General features: G+C 35.4%; 1 protein-coding gene across 1 annotated transcript in view; it reads left to right on the plus strand.

Moving 5' to 3' along the window:
* The window catches only part of LOC111613008 (COP9 signalosome complex subunit 5-like), a 36,623-nt gene extending 14,164 nt beyond the window's left edge, over positions 1–22,459 (plus strand). Inside the window, exons 3-6 of the mRNA XM_023354302.1 lie at positions 3,566–3,700; positions 19,747–19,776; positions 20,794–20,991; positions 22,149–22,459. Of these exons, the coding sequence (XP_023210070.1) occupies positions 3,566–3,700; positions 19,747–19,776; positions 20,794–20,991; positions 22,149–22,382 (597 nt within the window). The 3' untranslated portion in view covers positions 22,383–22,459. The remainder of the gene's footprint in view (positions 1–3,565; positions 3,701–19,746; positions 19,777–20,793; positions 20,992–22,148) is intronic.
* The last annotated feature ends 253 nt before the right edge of the window (positions 22,460–22,712 follow it).

Raw genomic sequence — 22,712 nt, forward strand, 5'->3', positions numbered from 1 at the left:
AGACTGTCCTCACTTATGGCTTCATTCATTAATTCCTCAAGATAAATGTTAAAAAGAGTAGGTGAAAGTGTACACCCTTGCCTGACTCCTTTTCCAATACTGCATGGTTTGCTTTCTCCAGTTTTTGTTCGGATAATGGCAGATTGATTCATATAAAGTGAAGCAATGAGTCTTCTATCTCTCCAATCTGTTCCTATTTTTCTTAAGATTTCCATTAGCTTTGTCCAGTTAACCATATCAAAAGCCTTTTCCATGTCAATAAAGCAAATGTACGTATCCTTATTAACCTCAATGTTTCTTTCACAGATTGTTCTCAAGAGGCCAATAGCATCCCTTGTTCCTTTTCTGAATCCAAATTGTTCTTCACATAGAAATGTTTCAGCCTTGTTGTAGAGTCTTCTGTTAATGATTTTAAGAAGGATTTTTGAGGCATGTGAAATTAAACTAATTGTTCTAAAATCACTACACTTTTTAGCTTTTGCTTTCTTTGGTATAGGTATCAAAATACTTTGAGCAAAGTCTTCAGGCCATTCTCCTGTTTTATATATGAGATTGCATAAGTCTGTTATTTTCTCGATTCCTTCCTTGCCTAACCCTTTTAGAAATTCAGCTGGTATTCCATCTACTCCTTCTGACTTTTTGTTTTTCAATTCTTTAATTGCCAATCCAACTTCATCTTTCATGATAATAGGTCCTCTTTCATCATTAGCTATTTGAGAAGATTTTTCCAATTTTAACTCTTTAGGTTTGGTGTTCTCTCCATAGAGATCTCCAATATATTCTTTCCAATGGCCCATTATATCAGTTGGGGTTAAAAGTGCTTTTCCATCTTTGTCTTCAATACTCAGAATTTGGTGGGTGCGATCATTTGTTAGTTCTTTGACTTTTTTGTATGATAGATCATATCTGCCTTTTTTGTTCAGTTCTTCGATTTCCTCACATTCCTTACTTAACCAAGCTTCTCTAGCTTTTCCAGTTTCACGCCTCAATTCATTATTTAGCTTCTTGTACATCATTCTCCCTTTTTCATTATTTATATTTTTCCAATTTCTTCTTTCATCCATTTTCTCAATCATTTCTTGAGTAACCCAAGGTTTTTTTATTCTAACACCATTTACATATCCAAGAAAATTTTCAGCCGATTCCTTTATTGTATCTTTAATTCTTTTCCAATTTTCGTTTGGGTCAAACTCACAGTCAAAGTCATATGGAAGTTCTTTTAATTTATATTCCAGGTTTTCTTTAAAATTTAATCCAGTATTTCCATTTAGCTTTTCCAAATTCCATCTTTTTATTCTTTTGGCTCTCAAAACTTTTTTCAATTTCATCACAATATCTGCAGTTAATAAGTTGTGATCAGAATCTGCATCTGCTCCTGGATATGTCTGAATTTTCTTGACTGCATTCCTAAAACGACTTTGAATAAGAATATAATCTATTTGATACCTTCCAATGTCTCCGGGCATTTTCCAAGTGTATAGTCGACGTTTGGATTGTTTGAACCATGTGTTTCCAACTATTAATTGATGCTTGGTAGCAAATTCAACTAGTCGTTCGCCTCTTTCATTCCTATTTCCTAGCCCAAACTTACCCACAATTTTTCCATCTCCTCCTTCTCCTACAGATGCATTCCAGTCTCCCATAACAATTAGGCATTTCTTAGTTTTATCATTTTCTATTATATCTTCAATTTGGTCATAAGTTTCTTCTACTTCTTCATCGTCATAGTCTCCAGTAGGCATGTATACTTGAAATATCATCATATCCATGGGATCGCTTTTTATTTCAATCATTAAAATTCTGTCACCTCTGCATTCAATTCTTTCAACTGAGTTTTTTACCTTCTCACCTAAAATAAACGCTACACCATTCTTTCCTTTAGTTCCACAAGAATAAATAACCCTGAATTCATCGCTAAAAAAATCACCGCTGTCTTCCCATCTGACTTCACTAAGCCCAAGAATATCCAAATTCTGCCTCTTCATTTCTCTCTTGACAGTTTCCAACTTACCTGGTCAAAGCATGGTTCTTACATTCCATGTTCCTATATGAATTCTTCCTATGGAGGTCTTCCTATGGGGGTTTTGCGTGGTGACGACCTGGGAAGCCCCATAACTTTCCCTGCCAGGCATGACACCTTTCTCTTGGAGATGAGTCCCATATTTGCCAGTACAATAAATAGGTTTTCTGCTTTCCATTAACAAGGGAGGTATAGCTGAGGTGGTTTCCCATTGCCTTCCTCACAGTTTCTGATCAGAGTTTTCCTTCTCTTATGCAGGTTGCCTACCAAGGCTTAAGAGTCCTGCCTACCCCGGCAATAGGCATATGGCAGCCTAAATCACCTTGACACAGCACATCAAGATTACAAAAATAATCTTCTTAACAAATTATCTCTATTAGCAAAATTTTACGAACTTTATTTTTTTTTTAACGAAGACTATTGTATCGTTAAAAATTATTTTAACGATACAATAATTAATTTGCCGACTGGAAATTTGCCGACTGGAATTCTTTCAGATAATCGACATTAATTTGCCGACTGGAATTCTTTCAGATAATCGACGCTCTACTGTAATATATTTTATAATATTGGGTAATATTTTTTGTCCCATTTGGCTACTTTATCATTTCATGCACCTATCAAAACTGGTTTCTCCCAGAAATGCATGTCTTCCATTCAAACAGTGTCAAAAGTATAGCAAGGCCTTTTCCCAAATCATTTTGTCAGCCAGATGAACATCCAACTAATAATATATACAGGGTCTTCCAAAAAGAATTATACCAATTTTCATATTAATCTATTATAATGATTTATGATTGCATTATTATTTCAAAAATTATAGTAATTTCTCAATACCTAAGTACTTTCCACTCGACCTGTAGATGTACAGTACTGTACATAGGTCTACATCAAAAGTATGTAAACTTTTTACTATTTTAATGTTGAATCCAGAAATCTGTTTACGGTATATATTTGAAGACAAAAATAATGTTGAATGAAGTTTTTATCTTACCCATTTCAGATGGCATATTAGTGGTGATTCTTATTTTTTTTTGCCATTACAACAATCTGTTCCATTACAAGATCAACTCTGTTGTAGAGACTGTTGTGTTCCTGAGGTGTGTAGAAAAGACGAATTATGAAGACATTTATTGTTTATTCTATTTTATTGGATATTTTTATGTTCCACTATATTTTTTTGGTGGCACATTATTAGGGGGAGTTTATTGAGGTTTGACTGTACTTCCAATTGTTGCAGCTTAAAATATGAAATTGAGATTACATAAGATGATGATAAGATTACTGTTGTTATCATAATTTTTCTTATTAAAGTGAATGTACAGTACAGTACATGTGATTCTAATGGAGAGTATTTTATTATCAGATGCTGGATTGCTAATGGTATATAGTCTGAAGAATTATTGTTAATGTTAATTAAAGTTTATACAGATAATGATATATATTATAAAATTATAAACTGGTCTTCTTGTATTTAATTTAGCTGCAACAAATCAAGTATTCTTAAGAAATGGCTAAAATTTAAAATTAATATTCTTTCTTTAGGCTGGACGTCTAGAAAATGTCATCGGTTGGTATCATAGTCATCCAGGATATGGTTGCTGGTTATCTGGTATTGATGTCAGTACACAAATGTTAAATCAACAATTTCAGGAACCATTTGTGGCTATAGTAGTGAGTGTTTTAAATATTATTATTATTATTAAACAGACATCAACATCCGTGAGCAAATTTATTTTACATTTAATTTCTTAAAATACATAAAAATGCATGGCTTGTAATAAAGAATAAACAAACATCATCTTATTTCATAAGTGCTGCGGCACTTATGAGATAACACTTGAAATACAAATATAAGAAGCACAGCAACTGTGATAAAAATATATAAATAAAGCTTGAAATTAATAGAATATGTAAAAGTTCACGTCACACCTTACACCTTGTAACAACACACCAGTGTGCTGCGGAACACTGCCATAGCCGAGTCACTCATTTTACCAGCATGTTGCAAAATCGAAACCCTATAACTTTTGTCTATACCTTTTTCCCAAAATAATGAAATCCAATTAAGTTATTTCATTGTCTCAAGATAAAACAAAAAAAAAAACACCCTGTATATACCGGGTGACAATAATTAACCCATACAAAGTTTGTTTGGGGAAGATGCGAAAAAAGAAATAATGAAAATACCAGTCTCAAATAATATGATTCACAGAAGAATAATTGATATGGCATGTGACATTGAAAGCAGACTAGAAGTAAACTTCACAATACATCTTTTGCTCTTCAAATTGACAAATCAACAGATATTAGTGGAAAAGCCATTTTACTTGGAAACATTTGATTTGTTAAAGAAAATAGAATAGTCAATGAATTTTTGTGTTGCAAAGAGTTACTAGAAAGAACGACTGGAAAAGCCATTTATAATGCTATCAATTCTTACCTTGAACGTTTAAATTCGAATTGGGAACAATGCGTGGAAATCTGCACTGATGGAGCTCCATCAATGACAGGCTCAGTCAAGGGATTTATGACATTTACAAAGCAACGAAACAGTGAGATTTATATAAACCACTGCTTCTTACATAGAGAAGTGCTTATTGCAAAAACATTACTTGCAGAATTAAAAGATGTTCTTACTAGCATTGTTAATATGGTAAATTACATAAAGGCAAGACTGTTAAAATCCCGAATTTTTAAACAACTATGTGCAATGATGGAAGCAAAATATGAAAGGTTAATTTTTGATACAGAAATCATGTGGCTTTATTGAGGAAAGGTGCTTTTTCATGTAGTGGAACTGAAAAAAGAATTGATAGTTTTCTTCGAACAAAAAAATATGTGCTTTTCAGAAAATCTTAAAAATGATATGTGGTGTGCCAAACTTGGATATTTAACGGACATATTTAATTTTTTGAACACTGTGAATATTACCATGCAAGGTGTACACGAAAACATCTTAACATCAACAGACAAACTATCAGCTTTCCACAAGAAGATCATTCTTTGGAAGAAGAGAGTAGAAGAAAATAATCTCAGTATGTTTCCATTTGTACATAATAATACCGATATTGTTTCCTTGATATCAGAACATTTAGCAATATTAGAAAACAACGTAAGAAAATATTTTTCTTCTCTTGACATGGACAAATATTACTGGGTTAGGAATCCATTTATTTCAAAAAATTTATATAATAATTCTGAATTGAATGTCTCAGAGGAAGAGGAGCTTATATCCTTGTCATCTGACCACTCCTTGAAAATCAAACATGCTAAAACGAATCTTGATGAATTCTGGATATCANACCTTCAAAGGAAACAATTTGCAAAACAGCTCTTTCCTGCTGAAAATCATCCTTCAACCAGTGAGCTGTTACACTTAAAAAAGGAGAATTGTTTGTAGTTGCTGTCCAAATATCAGCGGTTAAAGAAATATATTTTGTTTCTGTTAAACACAGAAACACTTCAGCTTTTTAAACAATGTCGAAGTTTCCATGCGTCAACAATTAACTGTTGAGATTTATTTTAGAAACAAAGGAAGAGATTGTTGATTTTGCGAGGATATTCAATCGTCTCTTGTTTACCTGACCCGAGGAAGATGGAAATACCAGGTGGAGAAAAATGGGGTTTTTTCCACATTATAATTAACTGTATAATTAACTCCAGGATCTCACACTATTAATGCAATAAATTATTAACACTAATCGGCCGATTAATCAGTATCAGCCAATAATGCATAGCCGATTAATTGGTAATCGGCCATTTTGCTTATCAGTGCATCCTTAATATTAACCTATCCCATGTTGAAATTTTTCTCTGTTGTGTGTCGCTTCGCATTGAATTTTTGTCGATGTTAAGCCTAACATAAATTTTTTAAAATAATAATCGTAGCTATTGTATTGTTAAAAATTATTTCTTTATTTTGTACAAACAAAATAAATATATTGAAAAATATAAAAACAGAAAAATTATATTTTGGAAGTTAATCTAGTATCAAAAACGTCCAATTCAGCACGACACAGTCTGACTAGAATGCTTTTGGTTGATCGGCTTTCGGATAAATGATGCTCTACTGTATATACTTTTTTGGATTCAGGTCTAAAAATGTGAAGATTTGCAAAAATTTTAGAGGGTCAAATTTGACATGATTTCAATACTTTCCTTGTTTTGTATACAGCCAGGAAAGTAAAACTTATATTTCTAATTATTATAAAATGGCAAAAAACTTAATTTTGAGGGTAGGGATGGGTTTTATAAAAAAATTGTAAATACAAATAATGAGTAAAATTATCAGTAAGAGTTTTTGGCCTATTCGATAGGCCATCGTCAGGTGAATTTTCTCATTTAACCTGAGGATGGCCTATCAAATAGGCCGAAAACATTATTTATATTTAAATAAATTGTCTCAGCAACAGGTATAGTTGAGTGCTCTATTAATTATTTGCTGAATGAATTTTGTTAATTATCATCAAATCTGACCTTACTGGATATGCACATGACCCTTTATCTCATAATAAACAACACAAAGTCCGATGCATATACAAAAATAATCAATGATTGCTTTAAATATCGGGCTATAATCTGGCTAATTAAATGATTGATATAAAGTAATTTGTCACTGGAGTAGACGTTAGGTGCCATCTCTTAACTAAATTAATAATTATAATTTAAATGAATAATTAAATAAATTTAGAACCTTCTGGAATAAAAGAACTGACCTGGGGTGGGGCTTGAACCCGCAACCTCCACTCGCCATGCAGTGCGCTTGCCAGTTGCACCACCAGACCCTGAGCAGGTCTTCACTTCCAGAGGTATATTAATTTAGATATAACTTTACTTGGTTAAATACAGCACTGGCTAGGGACGATTCCTACGTCCATGGCCTAAGAACATCTCCACAACTTCATCCAGTCCTCGAATGCACCCACAACAGGTGCCTTTTCTTATATTTCTGTGATACTAAAGGCACTCTTGATGGTTTCCTTCTACTAAAGCCTATTGTTTGCAAAGTCTGTCTTATTGTGCATTGGGGTATGCTTTGTGATGCACCTGCATTAAATTCAGCTGTAATTTGTCATGTAGTTGCCCTTTTGTTGCTGCAGACTTAGGCATGCTAATCGCCTTTCACCTTTCATTCACCAACCTTTTTCGATCAGAATTGTCCTAATTGCTTGAAGTTTTTTTCTCAACTGCCACTCTCTAAACACCCGAGATACTGTTGGGCGAGAAAATCTTAAAATAGTCATTATTTCAGAGATGCTGGCACCAGCTCTTCTTGCACCAACAATCATCCCTTGTTCTATGTCACTTAAATGTTTTGTCTTACCCATTTTGACATTAACTTTCGTGATAACTGCGTCGTCTTAAGCTGAGTGTTCCTTACATAAGCAACTCTGTGTTGATACATCACTCTATATCACTGATGGACTGGTTTACTTCAAATAAGGGATGTCTCTAATTTTTTGGCCACTCAGTGTATATATTAATGCTAACTATTCCCTCAACTATTAAAATACATGTGAAGAAAAGATTTCACTTTATCCATTGTCTAGTCAAGGTTAGAAACATAAAATGGCATGAAGGAATAATAGGGCTCAACGAGAATCAAATGATACTGTAATACACTTCTTGTCTAGACTTCTTAATGACTTGTGAGCACTAAGATTGGCTTTACTTTACCGCTAGACTTATTACACCACCACAGGAAAATAAAACAGTGTTTTTCTAAATCTAATTTGTGTTCCTGTGGTGGTGTAATAAGTCTAGCGGTAAAGTAAGGCCAATTTTAGTGCTCACAAGTAATCAAATGATAATAAAGACGATGCAAGCAATGCTAATAATACCTGCATCATCTGTGGAGAATTTGGGCGAAACAAAAGAATTGTGGTACAGATGTACTGTTTATGCTGCTTGGGCACATTATCAATGTAGTGGATTTGATTTGCCAGATCATTACATTTGTGATTACCATATTGAATAATAAAACTTTTTAAGTTTTTGCATACAAATTATTAATTTTGTGTATATTGTTTTCAGCATAGTTTGTGTTTTAAATTCTAAGTTCAAGCACTTTAAATAAAAGTTTTCTAGTTTTTGAACAATTATTTCTAACATTTCAGTCTTTTTTCATTGTTTTTATATGATGGTCCCCATTACCCCACATGGTTGGGTAATGGGGCTCAATGTAATGTTTTTTGTTTTTTATAATTAAAACAGTATGGAGAGGAATACTCAAGTTTTGACATATGCAAAATTATTCTTTCAATCACTATATCAGTGTATTTCTATTAATAGGACTTATCATACTGGTGTATAAGATTACATCCTCACAGTTGCACAGATTAAAATTGTTTTATTTTCAATTACCTGGACACATACAATTTGCGTTTCGGACTTGTACATCCCTCTTCAGCAGGTATTTGACAAACCAATTCTAAATAAAATTTAAACAAAATTTACCGACAATATTTTTTTTTTTACAAAAAATTCTTATGCCTACAATAATAAATTATAAAATTCCTACTATTTTAATGTTCTTTCTTTCTATTCCGTCTATCCTCCAATAATTCCTATTAATAGAAATACACTGATATAGTGATTGAAAGAATAATTTTGATTAAATTAAGGACATAAATGCATATTAATTTGACATATGCACTTTATTCCTTAGAGTACACTATTTGTACCATTAAAAAAACTTCTCATAATATTGTTAAGTTTTCTTAAAAATATGCAAAATACCTTAGGTTAGCCCCATTACCCTACTCTCCTTTACTGTACATATATTATTTATCATGTTTTTATTATTTTATTATGTTTACGAGAAAGAGTGCCTGATACACCTGCGTTTGTGCTTATGATTATCAGAATCAGATTAAAAGTAAAGGATTATCAGAGCAATAAAGTAATAAATTATTGCATTGCAAAAGAAAGAAAGGAAGAGAGAGAGAATGAATGAATGAAAGTTTGAAATATAATAATTCTTTCAGGTTGTTGTTAAACTAAGCGCTGCTCGCAGCACTTCTAAGTGATGCCGCTGAGAGTGTTGTTAAACTCGTTTTCTTGAAGTGCTGCGCGCAGCAAACTTCTCAGCAATTTCACTGGTTCGAGGTTAAATCTGCAGCAATCGAACGAGGTGCTTTTTGCACCTAAACAAAATGGCAGCTACCACAATGAACTTCGTCAAATTTGTTTACGAGAACTTAAAAATTGAATTACAAGTTGATTCTTCAATAAAACATCGCTTAGAAAATGGTAAGTTATTGTTTTTCATAACGCTTTATTAATTACACGAAATAAACTCAAAATTCACACAAATTATACATTAAAGTTTGTGTAAAAGACTGTACAGGCATACCGTTTACATAATTGGTTTGATAAATTACAACATTATACAAATAATAATCATCTTTCTATGCAATATTAATAGCTTAAANTTACACGAAATAAACTCAAAATTCACACAAATTATACATTAAAGTTTGTGTAAAAGACTGTACAGGCATACCGTTTACATAATTGGTTTGATAAATTACAACATTATACAAATAATAATCATCTTTCTATGCAATATTAACTGTACAGGCATACCGTTTACATAATTGGTTTGATAAATTACAACATTATACAAATAATAATCATCTTTCTATGCAATATTAATACCTTAAAATAATTCCAACTTGACATTATTAAGAATTGCTGTAAACTAGGCTATATCTTTAGCAAATTGCTATGAATGGTATAAATAAAGGCTTACATATCCTTTAATTTATAGGACTTTATACACGTGTATTTTCCAAAAAAGAAAAAAAAATGCATTTTGGATTTATAGTCTCTCATCAGTTGGAACATAATATTCAAATGTATACAATAACCAATTTATTACCCCTTGTGATAAAGGTTACCTTGAACAGTTACAGTTAAAATTACAATTAAATTGTATAAATTAGTTTTATTATGAATTGGAGGGTATGATAAGCATTTATAGCATTAATAATAGTAAAACTAGTTTAAAATAATTAAAAAGGACAAGTCATTTGTTTAGTTCCTATCAAACAACAAAAGTTCATGTTCTTTTATGGTTTTCAGATCATGATTTCATTCCTCGGTTTTTTGAAGAACTGATATATGAGAGGGGAATGAGAGAACAGATTGGTTTACCGGAAGATGTTGATATTAATTCAATAAGACTGGCCAGCAAATCACACGAGGAGGGAGAATCAGGTATGTATATGTTTATATACAAGTACATCAGTATATACATGTATATACTAATACACTATAAATAATAGTTATTCTTTCATATTGTTGCAGGAGACTTCTCTTGGACTGATTCCTCCACGCGGTTGTTGATAACAACACGATTAAATATGGACGATGAATTCAGAAAACCCATAAGAAAAACAAAATTATGGGATTCAATATCAAAAAAGATGGAAAATCATGGTTACACTATTTCTCCCAGTGACTGTGATAAGAAATGGAGAAATCTGAAGACGACATATAAAAGAAATAGAGATAAGGCAAAACAACACACTGGGGAATCTGCCATTACCTGGCCATACTTCAAGTTACTGGACCAGGAACTTGGATCTAGAGTGGACATCAATCCTCCAGAAGAAAGTATCATTTCTTCTGAACCATGCGTGGAGCAGATCCCATCTCCCAGTGAACTTTCAAGCAGTTCGTCAGGATTNAAATTAGAAGTAACATTTCTTCTATTTTTTTTTCGTAAATAGTAACTTTATACATAGCATATTATTTGTTTAATAAAAACAGAGGCTATAAAAATAAGTGTGTAAATATTTTAGTTTTTTTTTAAAGGCGAACACATAAAATTTACACTACAATATATTTACAGATAAATAAATAATTTGGGAAGACCTTTAGTTTAAAATTTCATTACAAGATGGCACACGAGTCTGTCATCAGGGCCGGTTTTGAGGCGATTGGAGCGATATGCGCCAATCGGGCCCCGCGCTTGAAGGGGCCCCCAACACATTAAAATTTATATATTTAAAAATATCTGTTACAAAAATATCTAGGTATATTTTTATTTAAAATATAACAAAAAATATTTTTCTTAAAAAGTTGTGTCGATCATGTCGATTGAGACTGTAAGGCAGTGTTTCTCAACCTCTTACGAATCGTCGTCCCCTTCAACGTAGTATCGCCCCCTCAATAAAACCGTTACGTAGTATCGCCCCCTTCACTTCAAAATTCCGATGCCGCAGGCAAAGGTTAACGCCAAATTCGTACTGCATTGAATAGACTAGTGACTAGTATAATGTTATTTGTTTAATTATTGTACGATATAACGAATAAAATATCCAATTATTCTTAATATAATGTTTTACTATATCGCCCAGAAAATTATTTTTCGCCTCCCAAAATATAAATTGTTACTAATCGCCCCCTCAACACGGAAAAACGCCCACATGGGGGCGATATCGCCCCCATTGAGAAACACTGGTATAGACATATATATGTAGAAAATGTGTGTATAGGTATGTATTCATTTCACCACATAGAAAATGGATATATTACATAATTATAAAAGAACTTGAGGTTCTAACTGAAAATTGTTCATAACAAATCAAGACAGAGTCAGAGTAAAGAAATGTTGAGAACATGCTGACAACTTGGATGCAAAACCAAAACATTTAACTGGCGCATTTAGTTTGCAGTTTTTCAGTTGATGAAAAATAGATCTTTACACTCTAGAATTGAGGGTTATTTATTGATCTTGGTGAAGATGTGATGATATCAACTACATTTTGGGTGTACTATAATAAATGAAACTGAAAACATCTCACAAGCACTTTTAACTGCACAAAAACATCACAATAAAGTTAGTCAGTTATGCCTCTTTGCACTTAATTTTATTTTGAACTATTACTTGTTTACTAGGATTCCCTTATAGTAATACCAGGTGTATAAGCTTAAATCTGCTGTTTGCTAATAGATGGCGTAAATGAGCATATTAAGCTACCATGACAACAACATAATTTTTTTTTTTTTTGATGATTTTGACATCTGTCAACATTAATCAGTGCACATCGTCAGCAATTTCATACAACAACATATATTTTTCCTTTGGTAATTGTTGGGGCGGGTGTTTTCCACATGTGAAAACCTAATGACCGGGTTCAATCTGGAACCGATCAGGTTACACCTATGTGTGGCCGCGCAATTCAGGGATGTCTTTTAGTTTGGGGCAGTTAGACGAGCAGGACGTGACCGGTGTCCAGTTCAACCATTATAACCATTTCTTTGTTAGATATTAAACAGCGATCTACGATTAGAGATCTTACACCACTAAGAACCTAACAGTGGTGACGAGGATAAAGGATTAAGAATACAGCGATGAACCCGGAATCAGTGAAATCACTCGTAAAATCATTACTCACAGAACAGCAGCAGGCTGCATGATGCTGAGAGGAAGCTATATATGAACTTATCAAAGACATTCGTTTATCTACACACACGCCTTCCTCATCACTTTCATCGTCAACGTCGTCTTCAGGAACACTCCCTTAGTTACCGGAATTCCAACCTGATGAAGAAGACAGTTCAAAATTCGATGAGTGGGTAAGTCGTTTTGAGTTTGCTTTGGACTGCACGGCACCCAAGATGGCCGACCAGGTGAAAGTCAAGTTTCTTATGACTAAACTTTCTGCACCCATCTTCAGCGAGTACAATAAGTACTGTATGCCAAAGAGTATTACAGACTTTGACTACAAGGAAACCATTTCGTGACTTTGCCAACTTTTTAGCAAGAAACTTTCAATCTTTGCAGACTGCTATGACTGTCAATGCATTGCAATTGACAATGGTGAAGACTTCCGCCATTTCACGAACCGAGTGAGAGTGGCCCAACGACGATATAACTTTCGTGCTCAGACAGAAGAACGGTTCTTTTGTCTCGTCGTTCTCACTGGACTTAAGTCGAAAGCCCATGAGTCATTACGCGCTTGAATTCTTCAGAAGCTTAACTCGGATGGAGAAAACGTTACATTCAACAACGTGATGAATGACTGTGAAGAGTTTATAGCGATGCATTCCGAAAATAAGTTATACGAAGAAACAGAATGTCTGGTTAATAATGTCTGTGCCAAGACCCCGCCTAAAGAAGAAAAGACCAAGAAGTCAAATCGTCCACCGAATACATGCAAGCGATGTGTGAGTGGTACAAAGACTGTCCACACATAAGGCACAAATGCCAAAAGTGCAATCGCATAAGACATTTAGAAAAATTATGTCGACGACCACAGAAGAAAAAGCAAGTGTGCTCCACCAGGGTAGGAATTATCCAAAATTTTGTAAACATCTGCTGACTGCTAAAAATGAAGATTGAGGTTAATGGACACCCATTTGACTTCTATCTCGACAGTGGATCTGAAATTAACGTTGTCGACAAAACAACATACGATGCTATCGGACAACCTACACTCTAGCCTTGTACGGAACGAGCCAGATCTTACGACAGAAGTACTCTCTTGCCACCATTCTTAGGGAAGGGATGCACCACCTTCTGTCACAATGACATCCGCAAAGAAGAACCATTTTATGTAGCCAAGAAAGGAGCTCTCAACCTCCTCGGAATAGACGCTATGCACCACTTTCAATTCTTCGCTGCTAAGATCTATGATGTCAACACCTGTCAGAAGCCAAGCAATGAGCTTTGAGTCATCGAATCGTTGCAGCGCAACTTTCCAGAAGTTTTTGAGGAAAGACTTGGACTCTGCAAGGTAACGAAAGCTTTGTTAATGTTGAAGCCAAACGTCACACCTGTCAAACGCAAGGCCAGATCAGTTCCCTATGCCTCACGACTGAAAGTTGAAGAGGAACTCGATCACCTGCTGAACTTAGGAGTCATCAAACCTGTCGACTATGTCAAATGGGTTGCTCCTATCATAGTAATTATGAAACCTAATGGATCGTCACGTCCGTGTGTAGACTACTCAACAGGTCTCAATGATGCTCTCCAGCTCAATCAGCACCCATTACAACTTCCGGAAGACATCTTTTTTACAGTCAACGGTGGTCAAATATTCTCACAATATATTCTCTCAAATATTCTCACAAATAGACTTTTCTGGTACCTATTTGCAAGTGGAACTCAAGGAAACTTCCAAGAAATTCTGCAACATTGCAACACACCGCAGATTCTACAAATTCCAACATCTTCCATTCAGAGTGAAATCAGCTCCAGGCAGCTTCCAAACAATCATGTACTCCATGATCTCAGGACTATCATTTGCCTTTGCATATCTAGATGATATAGTCATCGTTAGTGGCAACGTGGACGATCATCACCGACATCTCCACAAGATGTTTCGTTGCATCCACAACTATGGGTTCCGAATCCGACTGGAGAAGTGCGCATTCTTCAAGGATTCCATCAAATACTTAGGCTACATCATCGATAAGGACGGACACTGCCCGAACCCTTCTAAGGTCGAAGCTATCATCAATATACCACTGCCAACAGATTTATCCACACTTTGCTCAGTATGGTAAACTACTACCAAATCTTCGTCCATAACATGCGTCAAATTCGCCACCCACTAGACAAATTACTCCAGAAAGACCGAAAGTGGCAGTGGTCGAACAAATGCCAACAGGCCTTCCAGCGCATCAAGGACATTCTCAAGTCGGATTTACTTCTTACACACTATGATCTGACGCTCAATATCATTGTCACAGCCGATGAGTCAAGGCTATCGCTCACTTCAGCTGAGAAGAACTATAGTCAAATCGAAAAAGAAGGTCTTGCACTCATCTTCGCTGTTCACAAGTTCCACAAGATGATTTACAGACGACCTTTCACGCTTCTCACAGATCACAAACCTCTCCTTGCCATCTTCGGCAACAAGAAAGGTATTCCGACACACACAGCCAACCATTTGCAATGCTGGGCAACAACACTTCCTGGATACAACTTCAAGATCAAATACCAGAAAACTACCAAATTCGGGCAAGCCGATGCTTTGTCACACCTCATCTCTGCTCAACCATTATAGGATGAAGAAACAGTCGTGGCAACTATCCAAGCCAACTTGGACCTTACAGCCTTGTCGTCCCAACTACCTATAACCTTCGAAAAACTGTGCAAGCAAACAAAGAAGGATCAACTCCTTCAAACAATCAGGCAGTATATTACTTCAAAGTGGCTGAATGTCGACAAGCTTCGAGAGTCATACAACCGGGCTCAAATCCAACAATTCTATTGTCGACACAACAGACTCAGCATCGAAAAGGGATGTCTCATCTATAATGAACGCATTATCATCACCACACTTCTCCAACGTAGGGTACTCAAACTCCTACATCGTGGACATCTCGGTATCTGGCGTATGAAATCCCTAGCCCATAACTACATTTATTGGCCGAACATAGACCTCAACATTGAGTCAACCGTGCGACAGTGCTCTCCGTGTATCTCAGCAGCCAAACTATTCTCTTGGCCGAAACCTGCTACCCCGTGGCAGCATATCTACATCGACTATGCAGGACCATTCCAGAGCCAAAGTTTTCTTGTCGTTGTGGATGCCTATTCGAAGTATCCGGAAATTATAAGCATGGAAAAGACTACGTCCCTCGCAACGATCAGCGTGCTGCAGAAATTCCTCATTTGTCACAGACTGCCGGAAGTTCTCGTCAGTGATAACAGAGCGCAGTTCACCTCGTACGAATTTAAAAGATTCTGTGACCAACATGGAATTAAACACATCTTTTCGGCGCCCTATCATCCTCAATCCAACAGACAGGTGGAACGATTCGTAGACATGCTGAAGTGAGCTTTCCTTAAGTTAAAAGGAGAGGGAAATATACAACATGCTTTGTACATATTTCTGGAGACTTATCGGATAACTCTGAACTCGGCTCTACTGGACAGCAAATCTCCAGCCGAACTCTTCTTCAGATGGAAGATCCAAACATCACACGACCTATTAATGCCACCAAAATATTCAACAGAGCACGACATCAAAATGGAGAGGCAATTTAACTGCAAGCAGGGAGCCCAAGAGCAAAATTTCACTACTAAAGAGCTCGTCTTCACACGACACCAACGCTCTCAAAATTGGCAGCCGGGAACAATTAAATGCAAAACCGGAAACACTGTATACAAGGTGGAAATGGCTGACGGATCAACTCAGCATTTTCACACCAATCAGCTCTTACAGAGACAATCCTTAACCGCAGCCCAAGAATGACACCCTCGCCATCATCACAGAAGCCTTCTCCATCCCTTTACGTCCTGCTCCGACTCCAGACTTACACATCCAGTTGAGAGACCAGCCCAGCAGGACAATGAGTCCCCGTCGTTCAAGAGACCATGCACCATCAAAGAAATGCCGCCCGAGATAGTAACACCACAGGCTCCGCGTCGATCAGCCCATATTTGAATCCCGACGGGATGGCTTCAAATCAACCCTTATCAAAAAAACTATTATGCAGCATAAACCGCCAATTCGACCAGTTGTTTTCTTTCTTAAAAGGGGAGGTGTTGGGTTGGGTGTTTTCCACGTGTGAAAACCTAACAACCAGGGTTCAATTTGGAACCGATCAGGTTACACCTACATGTGGGCATGTGATTCGGGGATGTCTTTTTGTTCAGGGCAGTTAGACGAGCAGGACGTGATCGGTGTCCAGTCTGACCGTTATAACCATTTCTTTATCGTTTAACGCGATCTACAATTAGAGATCTTACACTGCTAAGAACCTAACAGTAATCATGTCTACTTTTGTGCCAGAAAAAGAGCATATGCGGCAAGCTTTGCTTTTCTGCTTCAGTTTGAAAAAATCGGCTGCCGAAGCACATCAAATGCTTGTGGAGGCCTATGGTGACAGTGCTTTATCGGAAACCACATGCAGAGATTGGTTTTGTCAGTTCAAAGACAGAAATTTTGAATTTGAGCAACAAGAAGCATGAAAATCGGCCCAGGAAGGTTGAGAATCAACTGCAGGCTCTTTTGGATGAGGGCACTACCCAATTGCAAAAAATGCTTGCCGAGCAATTGGGTGTTACTCAACCAGCCATTTCCATGTGTCTACATGCCATGGGAAAAATTCAGAAGATCGGAAAATAGGTGCCACATGAATTGAACGATAGGCAAGTGGAGCGACACCAAAACACATGCAAAATCTTGCTCGCCAGACAAAAAAGAAAGTTGTTTCTGCATTGGATTGTAACTGGTGATGAGAAATGGAAATTTTGAGAATCCTAAACACAAGAAATCATGGGTTGATCCAGGCAAACCATCAACATCTTCCCCAAGACCAAATTGCTTTGGACGGAAGACAATGCTGTGAATTTGGTGGGATCAGAAGGGTATTGTCTACTATGAACTGTTGAAACGTGGTGAAACTGTCAATGCCTACCATTACCACCAACAACTAATCAAATTGCACTGTGCTCTGCATGAAAAAAGGCCGGATTATCAGCAAAGACACGACAATCTGATTTTCATCCATGACAATGCACCATCGCACATGTCAACATTGGTCTGAAACTAATTGGAGACACTCAACTGGGAGGTGCTACCCCATCCCGCTTATTCACTAGACCTGGCCCCTTCTGACTATCACCTGTTTTCATCGATGGGCCACGTGCTCGCTGAACGGCACTTCGATTCTTATGAAGACGTCCGAAAATGGCTTGATGAGTGGTTTGCCTCGAAAGAGAAGGAATTTTTTTGGCATAGTATCCACACATTGCCAAAGAGATGGAAAAATTGTGTCTCTAGTGAGGGAAAGTACTTTGAATAAATTTGTTTTTGCTTTCTAAAAAAAAAAAAAGTGTGTTTTTCTGACTAAAAAGCAGCGGATTTAAGCTTATACACCTGGTAGAACTTATTACTGCTGCTTCTTTGTGTCTGGTTGATTACACCAGTATAATAAGTTCTATTATTGCAAGTGTAGTAGATGAAATATGAGTTTTAACTGAAAATATTCTAAATTTTATTATTAAAAAAAAGCAGATGAATCTGTATGAGATGTGATCATCTTCAATTGTTGACAGAGAAAGAGAAGTTCAGTAATAATTGGAAACCCAAGTCACATAGATGAAGACTGAAAGAATCACATGTATGGAATATCAATGGAATTCAATTATACCAATAATCTGATGATAAATGCTAAAATGTATTCTCTCTCTTTCTATAATCATAGAAAAAGCAATGATTTTTATCAATTAGATACTAACACAATACTAAAACATTTTATACATGCTGAAGATACTGATGAAATAACTGAATGCTTGCTGATGAAATGATGCAACCGAAATTTGTTTTGCTCCATTACTATAATTCAGTTGTTTTTTCTATTATTATTTTTTGTTTTTTTATATAAACACTGATTCTCTGAAATTTTGCTGAAGTTATCCTTATAGTTCTTAGTACAATTTACTCTTTAATTGATTTAAACTATCTGAAGAAAGTTAGATTAAAAAAAATAATAATAATGATAATAATTAGTTATCATTTAGATACCTTCTATTAATTAATTTATTTAGATTAATATTATCATGAATAAAGCTTGCTGGTTTTTAAAGTAATATAATTCATTTTAAACTTGTACCTAAAATGCAAAATTTAAGATGTATTTTAACAGTTTCATTATATAAATGAAGTAAAATAACTTCTTAATGTAGAAGACGTGGTTGCTATATCTTCAAATCTGATGTGTAGCGTCTTTGTAATCCAAACGATAATTTTGGTAGACGATCACAACACAGCAATTAGTTAGAAAAACTTAATGGTTTATTTAAAAGAACACTTTTTTAAAATTCAGATGCATTTCGGGTTGGCTTGTATTCCCAACCCCTCTTCAGTGCTGTTAAAATTACAAAAAACAAGGTGAGTATCACGACATTAGTAAGTAGGGTTTAACATAAATGCGGGTTGACAATAACATAAAAACCTTACATGTTATATAATGGTACAGCAAAGACATGTGTGACAATATTTTTATTATATAGTTGTATGACTATTTCCTATAATATGAAAAAAGTAAAGGGCGTGGTTTTTTAACACATCATTTACATGAAAAATATATATAACATAGATTATTAATTTTGAAATATCTATAAACACTTACATTTTTAGTTAAATTGTATTATTCCTGATAAAAATGGAACAGAGTACAAATTGACAACGGGTGTTATCCGGTGTTCACCAAGTAACAGTATATCGACAAGTGATGTTATTTAAACCATTCCTAACATTCCGTACAAGGGGGTGTGCTTTAAACAATATTTAACGCATGGAGGCGCTCTCTATTAGTTTATACGATTGGGGGGTCTATTGATATGCCTTCTGAAATATTAATTAAGTTATCTTTAGGGTGTTTTTTGATTTCTGTGTGTTCTTTAAATTTCATTTTATATGGGTCTTTTTCTAAATGTAACACTTTTATATTGTTTTTTTTAATTTGGCAATTATTGTTATTTGTGTGGTAGTACCAGGGGGAAGTGTTATGTTTAAGGCGGATGGCAGCTTCATGTTCTTTAATTCTGGTTTCTAGTAACCGGTCTGTTTCATCGATGTAAGTTTTCAGATTTTGACAGTTGCATTCAAGTTTGTAAACAGTTCCAACAGATTTTAGAATGTGAGGTTTCTTGTTATGTTGTTTATTAATGTATATAATGGATACTATGAGATATTTTGTTGTTCAAAGATGGTGCCAAACTGATAATGTCTTTGTTTAGGATCTTATTACAGCCCTTGAAAATGTTTTTGATATATGGGAAGGTTTTGTACTTTTTGTTTAATTTATATTTCGTATTAAACCTATTTTTCCAGTATTGTTTTTGCCATGTGTTTAATTTAACCGTTAAAATAAACTGTTAAGTTTTTCTAACTAATTGCTGCGTGATCATCTACCAAAATTCTCGTTTGGATTACAAAGACGCTACATATCAGAAGTAAAATGAATTTGTAATAGAATTTACTATTTATTTACAACCAGTCGAAAGGCCCGATGCAGGCATCGGGGCATACTAAATTGTGTAAAAAAAAAAAAAAGCCTCACACAAGAACTCTGGCAATTCTTAGGTTTGCCGTTACGCTTTTCTCACACTCAATACACCAACAGAGACCACCCATTTTTTTCAGTTTTTGTATAGCAGATACATAACTATTATTAATTTATTTTTTCATCAATCGATACCAGTCAATTTATCAAAAATAAACTATCTAAATATATAAAATTACTTGTCCTGAGTCACTGATTCATTATCGTCCAGAGCAAACCGCTGAATCTAAAGAGGTGAAATTTGGTACACAGGGTACATCATGGAAACACACACTAAGAAGGAATTTTTTGAATTTCCCAAGCGGGGGAAGAGGGAGAGCATTAAGGCTTAACCAGAAGAACAGCTTCTACTGTACTATTTTAGATGCAATTTTTTGTTTTCAATTACATTTAGTCTTCATTAAGTACTTAGGTGTATTATAACATTTCAGACATTGTTTGTTATAAATATTTTTATATATTTTGATTTTTTAACCAAATGTTCGAACCGTTTGAAATTCGAATTTGTTATTGCATATTGGTTCGATTATAGAACGATTGTAAACATTCCAGAAAATTGATCAAATTGAAAATAGTTCATTTCATTCGCAGCAATTCTCATTATTCTCAGCAGTGTTTTATAACAATTGCTATAGTTGTTGAAATACTGAATATAAATGGGGTTTGCTTGCAAAACCTCCGCGGGTGAAGTCACCGGTAACAGCTAATTTAATTATATTCTTTAAAATTTACAGGGTTATAAACCTCCAGATGAAGGACCATCTGAATATCAGACTATTCCACTCAATAAAATTGAAGATTTTGGTGTACACTGTAAACAGTATTATGCATTAGAAGTTTCATATTTCAAGTCAATTTTGGATTGCAGACTCTTGGATTCTCTGTGGAATAAATATTGGGTTAATACTCTTAGCTCATCTAGTCTTCTCACGGTAAATATCTTTAAATTACTTCTGTGTGTATTACAAGGTCTGTTCAAAAAGTATCGGACCTTTTTTTTCCGCGTAAACCAATGATGCATGAGAGGCCTCCTTCGGTGGAGTTGTGGAGGGGACAGTCATGCACAGCCCTGAATTTTTTCCCGCCTGCAGGAAGCGTCAGTCGTTGGCAATCGGCCTATGAGTGAGGTCATGTAGTGCGCTCTCGTCGGATTCCACTAAGCTGGAAAATGACTGAACAACGTGAGCAGCGATATTACATCAAATTTTGCCAAAAACCTTGGCGATACCCGAGTGTAAACCATTCACAAGATTCAGCAGGCTTTCGGGGATGATCCTCGAGGCCAAAAAAAGCGCGGCAGGTCCGCAGCAATATCAAAAATCATGTTGACAGTTTTTTCGACTCTCGTGGGGTGGTGTGTCATGAGTACGCACCACAAGGCCAAACCATTGCAAAGGAGTACTACCAAGAGGTCCTTCGTCGTCTTTCGATACAGTGTGACGCAAACAACCGGATCTGTAGTCGATCAAAACTTGGTAGCTCCATCGTGATAACGCATCTGCCCATTCTGCGCATCTGATTCGGGCTTTCGTTGCCAAACACAATACTCCTGTGGTTTGTCACGCTCAGTACTTGCTCCACATGGCTCCGTGTGACCTTTGGCTATTTCCCAAGCTGAAAATGTTGCTAAAAGGAACCCGAATTTAGTCGAGAGAAGACATCATGCGGAATCCGACGGACCAGCTGAAGGCCATTCCAAAAGATGCGTTCCAGCAGTGTTTCCAGCAATGGCAGGAACGCTGGGAGAAGTGTATACATTACCAAGGAGACTACTTTGAAGGGGATTAGGGTTTTGTACCTCAAAGTCAATAAATTTATTTTTGCTGACCAAAGGTCCGATACTTTTTGAACAGACCTTGTATAATGAATTTTCACAACTTTAGAATTACAATATGTACAGCATATACTTGTCCAATTGATTCAAACCAGAACTTTATGGAAATGAAATTTGATCAAGATTTTTTTTAGTGAGGGATCCCACTGAAAATAGTTGCTCTGTGATTTGATTCTGTCCACCAGAAGTGGCCAGACTCTCACATTCTACTAGTGACTTATATGACTGAACTAATTTTTAATCTTTTATTACCAGAATGCTGACTATACTACTGGCCAAGTGTTTGATCTCTCGGATAAATTGGAGCAATCCGAATCACAGCTTGGACGGGGTGGATTCGTCTTGGGAATTGATCCCCATGAGAAGAGAAGTGAAGACAAATTGGCCAAAGCTACAAAAGACAGTTGCAAGACAACCATAGAGGCCATTCATGGTCTTATGTCTCAAGTAATCAAGGATAGACTTTTTAATCAGATTAACTTTAAATAAAATTTAAAACTATGTATTAACATTTGCTTTGTATAATTCATTTAAATATGTATGATTAAAATGTAATTTAATATTAATTAAATATCTTGTGTATGGGGTTCTGCACACAAATTTATTATCAATTAGATAAATTTCTCATTTCAGATGTAGTAATAGCATCAGTGTATCCAAAGATGGGAATAATTGTGACCTCTTAAGAATTACAATGTTAGAAATTGATGTTCATCAAATACATATTTTTATTCGTATAAGTTTATTTTTTGGAAACTTTTTATACTAGTAAAAATCAAAACATACATAGTGTCTCTATTCAATGTTATCTGGAGAGTT

This window comes from Centruroides sculpturatus, unplaced genomic scaffold (assembly GCF_000671375.1).
Source record: "Centruroides sculpturatus isolate CEXI.00-Female unplaced genomic scaffold, Cexi_2.0 scaffold1781, whole genome shotgun sequence".
Taxonomy (NCBI): domain Eukaryota; kingdom Metazoa; phylum Arthropoda; class Arachnida; order Scorpiones; family Buthidae; genus Centruroides; species Centruroides sculpturatus.